Genomic DNA, 12,898 nt, shown 5'->3' on the forward strand with positions numbered 1-12,898 from the left:
AGTCGCATCTGCTGCGTGTAGAACAGGCTCAGCTCCTGAGCTCGCTCCATACTTACAGACACTAACGTGGGCAAAGTATTAATTTTAAATGCGCCAAGAAGTTAAAGAATATCTCTATCAAAGTGACCCCATGCTCTTATATGAAATGTGGCTATTGATTTTAAAAGTAAAGCCACCATATCAATGTCTACCGTGAGGGGTGTACTTTCCAATGTGTTCCCCATACCTCTACAGTGGCAAAAAATGGGTCACTGATCTGAGATACAAAGGCATCAGCAGAGCAGAAGACATTAATTATGGGGTCTATAAATTAGAAACCTATAGTCACATTAAGGCCACGTTCACAAGTTCAGTATTTGGTCAGTATTTTACCTCAGTATTTGTAAGCCAAAACAAGGAGTGGAACAATCAGAGGAAAAGTATAATAGAAACACGTCACCGCTTCTGTATTTATCATCCACTCCTGGTTTTGACTTACAAATACTGAGGTAAAATACTGACCAAATACTGAACGTGTGCACGTGGTCTTGATGTTGGGTTGTAGGGATGCTTTAACTCTGCAAGTTGCCTAGTACATCCATGAATGGGAGGACATTTAAGCAGTTGGTTATATATGGAGATGGATAGTCTTAGTAAGCACCTGTACACACCAGTTTTCTGTTTTGGAAGTGATGGTCAGTCTTTTGATATTTGTATACATACGCTTTCTGACTGAGCACTCCACCCTAAAGCCTCAGGCGGTTTTAATTATAGCAAAATCCTACCTTCCCATATAAATGTAGACTTTAGTCTAAGAGAGGATTCACACTAGGCAGGTTCCCAGCAACGAGAATCGCCTTATGGCTGCCGGGTACACATGAATTGGCCAATTTATGCGCTAAGAATTCTCATTTATTTCTATTTTCTGGAGTAGTAATGCAATTCAAATTTCATATATTTCATGTTTGCATGCTATAGAGAAACTTTTAAAATGACTTGAATATTTCCAAGACATTCACAGAATGTTTCACAATTTTAATTTCCATGTAAAATAGACTTGTCACCAGATTTCACAATACAAACTGCATACATTACTTATAACTAGACTCGGTTTTTACCAGTAAGTACACCAGTATAATGGATGCAGGGTGGATTATGAAATCTGGTGACTGATCCACTTTCCTATTGATGAACTGTATGAGTTCTGATACAATGCCCTAATAATGCCAGTTATGTCACTGCCTGGAATTATGGTTCTGGGATTGTTGGAGCTGCACTGGTCAAGGAGGTGGGTATTAGAGATGAGCGAACCCCTGGATGTTTGTGTTAGGCGGGTTTTGTGGAACAGCTATTAAAAGTTTGGGTTCGGGCACCCGAACCCGGACCCGAATGGGAGGACCGAACCTCTGTTATTTCCCACGCTGTCATCTGCATGAGAGCATAGGAAACAGTGGCTCTGACTGGCGATAACATGGGGTAATAGGGTTGGGGTTCATGTCAGCCTAGTATTGGCAGCTGACATGAAGCCCAGTGGTTAGTAATGGAGAGGTATCTATAAGATGCCCCCATAAATATCCCCATAGTAAAACAGTGAAATAAAGACCCAGCCATAAAAAATCTTTTATTTGAAATAAAAAAAATAACTTTTACTTTTTATTTAAAAACAAACAAACAGTTATACTCACCTAACGCCCATTCCATTGAAGCCATCGTCTCCTGAAGAAACAGGAAATAATAAACAGCAAAAATACTCACCTAATGCCCATTCCATTTAAGCCCTGGTTTCCTGTAAAAAATAAAAAATAAAAAACAACCATATTCTTCACCTGTGACAAGATGCGATGGTCCAGGCTGAAAACCACTGGAGAATGTGCTGCTGCGAGTGCAGCATCAGTGACTAGCGGTGACCTCATCGAGGCTACCAATGGTAACTGAGGCTGCATTCCCAGCCGGGGCTATCCAATGAACTGCTTTCACCACAATTACGTAAGCACGAGCACCAGTGGGAAAGTTCTCACCACAGTGACATTGAAGTGAAAGGAGTTCATTGGCTCTGAACTCCGCTCACCTTTCTGAGGGCACCTCCATTACTAACCTAGGCTTCATGTCAGCTGCCAATACAAAGCTGACATCAACCCCAACCCTATTACTCCACTTGCCACCACATCAGGGCAAGTGGGAAGAGCGAGACTAAGTGCCAAAATTGGAGCATCTCATGGATGCGCCTTTTCTGGGGCAGCTGAGGGCATATATTATTAGCCTTGGAGGGGCATCCAAGGCCCCTTCCCTGGCTATTAATATCAGCTCACAGCTGTCTGTTTAGCCTTTGCTGGTTAGAATTTATATGGGCACCCCACATCAACTTTTTTCTGGGGTCCCCCTGTAATTTAGCCAATAGAGGCTAATCAAACATCTGTGAGATGTTGTTAATAACCAGGGAACATCTTTGTCTAATGGCTCCTTTCCCTGGCTAGTAATATCAGCCTCCAGTGGTCGGCTTTCCGTCTGCTGGTTATAAATAATCGGCGGGAGCCCATGCAGTTTTTTTTTATTCAATTCTTAATTTTACACAGAATATACTCAGGGGGTGAGGAGGACAACTCCCATCATTGTCCCCTGCTCACTCTGATGTCAGTGTGAGTAGCCGACAATGATGTGAGCTGCTTTCAGCACCTGGCGCAGGGGAATAGCGCGAACTGTACCGCTGATTCCCCAGTGCCGGTACATGTGATTAAACACGTTCCCCCCGCTCATCATACAGAACCACTATCCTAGCCAAAGTCCTCCTAACAAAAGCATTAGTGGAAACTTAATAATTTACTGAACTTTGGCCAATTTTTGCAGATTTTGAGGAAAATGCTCGGAAATCCGAACACGAATCCTAATGTGAAATGTTCGTGCCGACTTTGAGATTGGCAAACTTTTTCCGAACAAGTTCTCTCATCTCTAGTGTTTCTTTTCTTACAGTGGGGAAAAAAAGTATTTAGTCAGCCACCAATTGTGCAAGTTCTCCCACTTAAAAAGATGAGAGAGGCCTGTAATTTACATCATAGGTAGACCTCAACTATGAGAGACAAAATGAGAAAACAAATCCTGAAAATCACATTGTCTGATTTGGAAAGAATTTTTTTTTCAAATTTTGGTGGAAAATAAGTATTTGGTAAGTTAAAATCAAGCAAGATTTCTGGCTCTCACACAGCCATCAGAATTCATTCGGCTGCTTCTGTCCTGTGTCACATCATCAATAAACACTAGTGACCCAGTGCCACTGGCAGCCATGCATGCCCAAGCCATCACACTGCCTCCGCCGTGTTTTACAGATGATGTGGTATGCTTTGGATCATGAGCTGTACCACGCCTTCGCCATACTTTTCTCTTTCCATCATTCTGGTAGAGGTTGATCTTGGTTTCATCTGTCCAAAGAATGTTCTTCCAGAACTGTGCTGGCTTTTTTAGATATTTTTTAGCAAAGTCCAGTCTAGCCTTTTTATTCTTGATGCTTATGAGTGGCTTGCACCGTGCAGTGAACCTTCTGTATTTAATTTCATGCAGTCTTCTCTTTATGGTAGATTTGGATATTGATACGCCTACCTCCTCGAGAGTGTTGTTCACTTGGTTGGCTGTTGTGAAGGGGTTTCTCTTCACCATGGAGATTATTCTGCGATCATCCACCACTGTTGTCTTCCGTGGGCGCCCATGTCTTTTTGCATTGATGAGTTCACCAGTGCTTTATTTCTTTCTCAGGTAGTACCAAACTGTAGATTTTGCCGATCCTAATATTGTAGCAATTTCTCGGATGTTTTTTTTCTGCTTTTGCAGCTTAAGGATGGCTTGTTTCACCTGCATGGAGAGCGCCTTTGACCGCAAAACCTTCCAAATGCAAGCACCACACCTCAAATCAACTCCAGGCCTTTTATCTGCTTAATTGAGAATGACATAATGAAGGGATTGCCCACACCTGTCCATGAAATAGCCTTGGAGTCAATTGTCCAATTGTGGCACATGTTAAGGAGCTGAAACTCCTAAACCCTTCATCCAATTTTAATGTGGATACCCTCAAATGAAAGCTGAAAGTCTGAACTTCAACTGTATCTGAATTGTTTTGTTTAAAATTCATTGTGGTAATGTCTAGAACCAAAATTAGAAAAATGTCTCTGTCCAAATATATATGGACCTAACTGTATTTTCTGTGAAACAGTTTTTACATTACATTACCTCATAAAAACGTTTGAGAATCAGAAAAAACTTGCGGGATATTCTGGGTGCTGCCACTGGAGCTACAGGTGCATTTCACAGGTGATGCGCTCAGTGAGTGACAGGACACCGTTCCTGAGCTCGGCGCAGCTCCGGGCCCCACTCACTGGAGCGGCTCATGCTCCCCGGGGTCAGCGGGCAGAGGATTACAGCAGGGAACATCTCCGGACAGGTGACTATATGGATTTTATTATTTTATTCTTACTTTATTCTTCTTTATTTTTACACAGGGACACTACGGGAGCAGACTACTACTACCCTAATCATTGTCCCTGCTGGTGATGATCGCAGCGACGGCAGGGAATCATGATGAAGGCAACATTGAGCACCTGACACTTGGGAATCCCACTAACTGTACATTGATTCTCAGGAGCTGGTACATGTGACCCTGATGCAGCACACGGTTGCCACACATGTGACACATATGGACACACGGGACACGGATATATCTGGTACCGTTTTTTCCGGTACCGGAAATATACGGATGTGTGAAACCGGACTGAGAGAGAGAGGATCCAATCGACTATGATAGCTCACATTCTCCAGAAGGCCGGGGTCACACGAGCATACATTCTCTTATGCGAGAGAATAGGGCCTATTATGCTAATGACACTTGGATCAAAGTATGTCATACAAACTGTGCTCCACATGTAACTGCTCATCTGCGATGACCCAGGAACTGACAACCACTGTACAAGGTATGATAATCTTTAAGATGTCACAGCTACAGGGCATTACTGGGAGGCCCACATGGCAAAACCAATTGACGTTTGCCTGTTCTCTTTTTTTTTGTGAATTGAATCTCAAAATGCTCAAATTCACATGAAACCACGATTGGTCCACTTATCTCTAGTGTTGTCTTTGGCTCTCAGTCACATTACACTGTCATTGTGGACGACTTAAAGGGGTATTCCCATCTCCAAGATCCTATCCCAATATGTAGTAGGTATAATAATAATAATATTAGCAAATACCTCCAATTAGAAATGTAGTATAGTATTTTTGATTCGCTATCTCTCTTACCTCATGTGCAGGCATCTTAGGACCTTAGGTATCCATGATTACGTCCACTGATAAAGTCACATTTAGTTAGCTAGTTGCTAGTGGTCGTAACCATGGATACCTAAGGTCCTGCGATGCCTGCACATGAGGTAAGAGAGATAGAGAATCAAAAATACTATACTACATTTCTAATTGGAGGTATTTGCTAATATTATTATTATTACACCTACTACATATTGAGATAGGATCTTGGAGATGGGAATACCCCTTTAAGGGTGACTTAATTAAATGTTTGACCAAAGGTAGCTGGGTAATTTTCAAGTTGATAATTTTGGGCAGCTCCCGAATGATGGTATAAAATTCCAAATGGCCCTTGGCAGATAAAAGGTTCCCCACCTCTGCTCTAATATTTAAAATGGCATCACTGTAGAGTTTTATTTTACAGCCTGCTGGAAATGGTAGCATTTTGTATATTTTTCACATTTTGTGTCTTGATAAATACAATTTAATGTACAAATTAGCCACTGCATCTGAGCCCCCTCTAGGAGGCTACATCACGATTCAATCATTTTGCGCCATTTTTTCAGCAAAATGAAGAACACCTTACTGGAACCTCAATGGGGTACATTTGGTGCCATTGCTGCCTTACATATGGTGAATCCATGAATTCAAGTTTTCTGTTTCTCTACATAACACAGCCTAAATAAAAGTGAAACATACTCTGTGTCTGCTTTGTTGATGGATTATATATATATATATATATAAAGTAATGAACAGCACCAGCGGCGAGTTTTGGTGCAAAGCTCCCCAGGCACATATCAGTCCACAATACATTCAGAAATTATGGAAGCGGCTCTCCAATTCAGTGAAAAAAGTTAATTTTAATGACCCATATAGCGACCTTTTGGTCTACAGTGGAGACCTTTCTCAAGGTCTCCACTGTAGACCAAAACGTCACCATATGGGCCATTAAAATCAACTCTTTTCACTGAATTGGAGAGCTGCTTCCATAATTTCTGGATATATGTATATATTATTTTTTTTACTTTGCTACATTCCTGTATTACCCAGACGGGAACAAAAACTTGGAGACATGGAAAGATCTGAAATCACTTGAGAGTAAGGTGCAGGATTCCTCTTGATTAGACGCAGCCAAATATTAGTTCAAAGAATTGCTTTACGCAGTTGTGTTTTAACTTTATTTTGAAGGTATGCACAGATATACAGAGCCTTGAGTCCGGTTGTGTTTGTATTTTTTTTTATATTGCATACGGCTTTGTAGATTGCTGAAATCTTAGAAGGAAAGCACAAAGATAAGATCTTGGAGGGAACCAGTTCCCCATGCACGTTTATAAGTAGCTCCTTTTGTAACAAGAACGCCAAAGGAAAATAAATAAATAATTAAATAAAAATGCAATGTGAAAACAAGACCACAACGACAACCTGTGCCTGTGGAATAGGAAGGTGAAGTCAGGAAAATAGAAGTTCTTGCATCTGCTCATTCAAGTCCAAAGGTGCTTGTCTCCTCAACAGCTATCAACAACTTTTCATGTAACATGGAGTAAGATGGGTATGGTGGAAGGTCCAGGCGGTTGAAGCACGTGTGCGCCCTGTACAAGAAGAATGGAAAGATGATGAAGGATAGCATTTCATTTTCATTTTGTTTCCAAAATCACTTCACCAGTCATGCTTTTTTAACGATAGTCTGCAGTTTAGGCTTCATGAGCAAGCTACAGACTACCATGAAGGGTGATGTATAGTTTGGCATCTGGTTGCAATAAATAAAACTTGTATTTTTTTTTACATTTCAGTAAACCAACATAGTGATATTCACTGCTCAATGCCATTTATATAATTGTTGAATAGACTTTACATTATACTTTAATTTTTATTCAGAGCATGGTGAACTTAGAACCAGAAGTGTAACATGACGCTCCAGGACTCTAATGCCACACCTGTAACTAGAACCTCACATAATAAGTGCAAAGATTGGTCTTCTCAAATGGGGTAGCCAAACTTTTTGGTTGCCCAGGATCATGCCTAGGATATCTGCACCACCTTGTAGTGATATCACTGCTTTTCTTAGAGGGTGCAGTTTTGGTTCTTACAATGATCTCCACTGAGAACTACGTCAAGGGGTTCTGTCGGAGTCCGTAAAATTCAGGATTCTGATGGAAACTCTGATAGAGCTCTGACGGGGCCATTCACTTCAACGAAGCCGAGGGAGTCACTTTGGACACTGTCTGGCATCCATTGAGCGTAGGATCAAGTTTACATGAGTAATGACATCACAGTCCTAGGAGACCTCATTTAGTCTATGCAGTGAGAAGTGGCTACCTGTTCTGGAAAGAACACTATGCTACAGGCTGAAATTCTGGGGGAACTGTTTCTTTCTATAGAGTGCATTGCAGTTTTATCATAAGAGACTGCGATCATAATGTGACAAGATTGTTTTTATAATTACATATAACATTATAATAAAGACCATTACCTTGGAAGAGATGTTATTTTTCCCCATTTTTCTATACAAAAGCGCCTGAGTCCATTACTCCCTCGCAGAGCTGCAAACCCCTCATATGGCACACTAGATGTCCCAGTCACAAACTGTAAAAGTCGTAACCTCTGCTCGTTGTTAAATCTTTCCACAGCCGCCCAAAACCACCGGATGACAATGTGGCCATCGTGATACCCTAGAAAGCCAAGAATGATATTGCAGATTGTTATAGCAGAAACTGATATCAATGGTCTTATCTTGTGTATTATCGTAAGAACCAACCTGTTTAAGGTTAGCTAAAGTCTTTTCATTTATTTTTATAGCCAAAACCAGGAATAGCTCTTAATGACAGTAGAAATATAATGGGATGACTTTTTTGGATAATGCATTAAATGCTACTTTCTATGAAGCTAGCCTTACACTAATTTTGTCTACAGGAACAGAGCAGCAAACTGAATTCATCCAGAATTGCAATAGAAGGTCAAATACACTTTTTTATTTTACAATAAACAATACAATGTATAAAATTGTTGCACATTACCTCCTCTGTATTCGGTGTTATTACGCCAATCATTTAGGTCAATTTCTGCTGTACCCGCAATGACTAGTTCTAGCTCTCGAGCATCGAATACAGAGACAAGTCTGGAGTCTACAACCTGAAATAAAAACAATATATCATGAAAGAAATAAAACCACTTTCAGGTATGTCAATTTTGGCTTTTTTTTTAAAAGGAAATTTACATATTGCCATTGATAATGCCACATAAGAATGTAAAGGCTGATTTATTTACCATAATTGTCTTGAATTTAAACAGCTTTAAACTAAACCAGACAGGCAGAAGATGTGCCACATTTACTATGGTGTCTCATGCTAGATGATACAATTGGTGCATCTTGTTAGACATGAAGACACTTCTAGATGCCAACTCTGGGGTTGGCATACTTTATACCAATATTTAGTGTCCAATTTTTAGCATAATTCAAGCTTTGCCCCTTTTCTCAAAATCATGCAATTTTATTAATGCTCTTCAAAATGTCCCCCACCTCCACACACACACACACACACACACACACACACAATATGATGGCCCCCCAAAACCCCCACACAGTATGATGTACCCATAGTTCCCCTGTACACATTGTGAGGCCACCACAGTGACCTCTGCCCACACAGTATGATGTCCCAACAGTTCCTCAATACACATTATGAGGCCACCAGTGACTGCTAACACATTTATGATACCCCCACAGCTCCCACACAGTTTGATCCCCCACAGTATGATGTCCCCCACACAGTATGATGGCCTCCACAGCCCCCTACACAGAATGATGGCATAACAGCCCCCTACACAGTAGGATCGTTGCCAAACAGAGTAATGGCTCCCACATAGTATGATGGCTCCCACACAGAACGATCCCCTCCACATTATGATGTCCCCTATAGCCCTCCCCCACACACAAAGTACAATGGCCACCACACAGTATGATGTCCCCACAGCCCTCCACACATTATGATGGCCTCCACAACTCCCCCACACAGTATGATGTCCCCTCAAAGTATGATGGCCCCACTGCCCCCAACATACAGTATTATGCCCCTACAGCCCCCTCCCACAGTCGCCCACACACTATGATGGCCACCATAACCTCCCAACATAGTATAATGTCCCCACACAGTATGATGACCCCTCACAGCCCTCTCCCACACAATATGATGCCACTACACATTTGGCTGTGCCTAAAGCCCCCAGCACAGTATGATGGCTCCAACGATTCCCCAAACTGTATGATGGGCCCCACAGTCACCACACAGTATGATGGTCCCTTCACACAATATGATGGACCCACACATTATGATGGCCCCCACAGTCCACCCTACCTACACACATTATGATGGCCCCACAATCCTACACACACAGCATGATGCCCTCCACAGTCTACACCACACAATATCATGATCCACTCACATTATGATAGCCTCCAGACTCACAAGCACAGAATTATGCCCTCCCACTCTGCACCACACATTATCATGACCTATAAAACCCTTACATAGAGTATGATGCCCCAACAATCCCCATAAAACAGTTTGATAACCTCAGGGCCCCTCACACACAGTGTGATGTCCCCACAGCCTAGTACAAGTACTTATGGTGGCTTGCAAAAGTATTCACCCTCCTTGACTTTTTACCTCTTTTGCTGCATTACAACCTGTGTTTAAACATTTTTGTAATCTGATTTGTGTGTGATGCATCAGCACTAAATAGTCTAAGTTGGTGAAATAAAGTGAGAAAAATATAGGCATAAATTAAATTTATGGGATCAAATAACTAAAAATTGGCATGTGCATATGTATTCACCCCTTTTGCGATGAAGTCCCTAAGCACAGAGAGCAAAGGTAACCCTAAGCTGCAGAGTTCCCAAGCAGAGACTGGAGTATATGTCTATACGACCACAATAAGCAGTACACTACATAGAGGTGGCCTTTATGGAAGGGTGAGCAGAAAAAAAAGCCTTTACTTACACAAAAAATTGTAAGGCTCGTTTTGAGTTTGCCAAAAGACATGTTGGAAACTCCCCAAATGTATGGAGGAAAGTGCTGTGGTCAGATGAGACTAAAATTTAACTTTTTAGCCACCAAAGTAAACGCTATGTCTGGCATCAAACAGACACAGCTCATCACCCCAAGGACACCATCCCCACAGTGAAACATGGTGGTGGCAGCATCATGCTGTGGGGATGTTTTTCTGCAGCAGGGACAGGGAAAATGGTCCAAGTCGAGGGAAAGATAGATGGTGCGAAATACAGGGAAATTGTTGAGCAAAACCTGTTTCAGTCTGTTAGTGATTTGAGACTGGGACCGAGGTTCACCTTCCAACATGACAATGACCCAAAGCATACTGCTAAAGCAACACTCGAGTGGTTTAAGAAGAAACGTGTAAATGTTTTGGAGTGGCCTAGTCAAAGCCCAGACCTTACTCCAATTGAAAGTCTGTGGTCCAACTTGAAGATTGCTGTTCATCAGAGGAAATTATATAATGTGAAGGGAGCTAGAGCAGTTTTTCTTTGAGAAATGGGCAAAAATCCCAGTAGCACAATGTGGAAAGTTCATAGAGACTTATCCAAAGCGATTTGCAGCTGTAATTTCTGCAAAAGGAAGCTTTACAAAGTACTGACTTTAGGGGCTGGATATTTATGCACACTTAAGTTTTCAATTATTTTGTCCTATTTGTTGTTTGCTTCACAATAAAAAGAAAACCAAATGTTCATAGTTTTAGGCATGTTCTTTACATGAACTGATGCAAACCCTAAAAAAAACAGTGAAATTCCAGGTTGTGAGGTAGCAAAACACGAAAAATGCCAAGGGGCATTAATACTTTTGCAAGCCACTGTATATTTCTACATGCAAACCATAATAATTTTGACATGAGAGTTTTCAGAAAGAGTGAGACGTGTCCCAACTATTTTTGTAATAAAAATATTATGACCCTCCCTTTTCACACTAATCTCTTTAGTTCTGTTATTTTGATTATCTTTTATGTAACTGTCAGATGCATAAATAGAAAGCTTGCATGTATAAACTTGCAGAAGCAAAATATATAATGGAATTGGACAACACAAGACATGGCTGAATCTATTCCTGACCAACACCACTGTTGCCCGATGGACCCCTACGACTTCTAACATGGTTACCATTTCTTTGACGATAATAATAATAGCAGTCATGAAATCAAGGCCTACAATGCTGATGTGAACATAGTCCAAGAGTATGTGCACAAGGGGTCTTTTAAATGCCAGCGTATCCGCTGAGTTTTCCATGGCGATGTTTGTCCTGAAGCGCCTACATTGGCGTTTTTTTCTACGTTTTTGCTGCAGCTCCACCGACAGCTTTTTTTTCTTGTGATTTAACTTTTAATAGCAAACGGCTTCCAAACTAAAATTTCCTGAAGAATGAATATGTTAGTGACAAAAGACTGAACATATGCACAGCTAGGTGTTTTTAGTGTGTCGTGCGTTATGTTCAGTTTTTTACCGCTATCTCAGGCAGGTTCCAGGTCGAATTCGCCTTTGTTAAATTACGTTGTGCGCACATACCCCATACTTAATGGTGCTTTTACACAGGCGGTTTTCTGGCCATTAATGAATCACTCCTAAGATTTTTTTTTCCCTAAATCTATGTACATGTGTATTTACTGTACTGTCATAGTGTTAATATACTCACCTATTGTCGTCTTCTCAAGTATCCAGCACCGTTCTGGTCCTCTTCTGAATGACATCACCGATCTCTGGGTCATCCTGCGCTCTGTGTAACCTGGAAGTGGCTTTTACAATGTAAGTCTATGGGATGTCTGAACAAGGCTTCATAGACTTACATACATTGTAAACTTCCAGCTCACAAATAGAGGTGATTCGGAGAGAGGCTGAAGAGCGGTGACATCACTGAGAAGAGGAGCAGAATGGAGCTGGACATCGGAGAAGACGGCAATAGGTGAGTATATTAACACCCTGAGAGTACAGTATATATATACAGATTTAAGGAAAAAAAGTTAATGGGAGGGCTTCTGTAAATGGGCACTGATTATTCACATAGAAGTAGTTCTGCGTTCATTCACCAGCCTGTTTCCACATGCCAATGAACAATGATGGGGACAAAAAGAACACTAGTATTCTGTCCCTGTATGGCATCATGTTATTGGCTGCCAATCCTCTGTTTACAGGTGGTGATATAATGCAGAATTATTTTTTTCATGGCATAATCACTTGGCAAAGGAGTGATTTACTCATTCAGTAGGTGATCGCCAGCAATTTTACACATCTACTTTTGTCTGGAAGCACCATGTGTCTTAATTATTCCCTGCACAAATCTGAATAATCCAGCACACCAAATGCTGTCAATTGTTGGTCTAAAGTTTTTTCTTAGTTTCGGGCAATGGGGGTAAGTAGGTGCTGTAAATGTTCAACAACCAGTAAAATGCATTGATTTCTTAGACTTCAAAGCACCACCCCAATCCACCTCTAACATACAATACAGTACTGCTGTTCTCAGGACTGAAATGAAACCCCCATATGATAAAAGACAATTTTGGTCTTTGAAAATTCTTGGACAGAGAATTTTTGATTTAAATGGCAATTTTTCATTGATACCCGTCCACAGGTGTCAAGTTTTGC

General features: G+C 41.1%; 1 protein-coding gene across 3 annotated transcripts in view; it reads right to left on the bottom strand.

Annotated features, from left to right (window-relative positions):
- Positions 1-6,476: 6,476 nt before the first annotated feature.
- HECW1 (HECT, C2 and WW domain containing E3 ubiquitin protein ligase 1) overlaps positions 6,477-12,898 on the bottom strand; it is a 499,703-nt gene continuing 493,281 nt past the window's right edge. For all 3 annotated transcript variants that reach the window (XM_073678211.1, XM_073678212.1, XM_073678213.1), the window contains 3 exons: positions 8,271-8,385; positions 7,727-7,925; positions 6,477-6,845 (listed from right to left, as the gene is read on the bottom strand). In XM_073678211.1, the coding sequence (XP_073534312.1) occupies positions 6,734-6,845; positions 7,727-7,925; positions 8,271-8,385 (426 nt within the window). In that variant the 3' untranslated portion in view covers positions 6,477-6,733. The remainder of the gene's footprint in view (positions 6,846-7,726; positions 7,926-8,270; positions 8,386-12,898) is intronic.

Source organism: Phyllobates terribilis, unplaced genomic scaffold (assembly GCF_046119375.1).
Source record: "Phyllobates terribilis strain yellow unplaced genomic scaffold, ASM4611937v1 Scaffold_4__5_contigs__length_816908805, whole genome shotgun sequence".
NCBI classification, from domain to species: Eukaryota; Metazoa; Chordata; class Amphibia; order Anura; family Dendrobatidae; genus Phyllobates; species Phyllobates terribilis.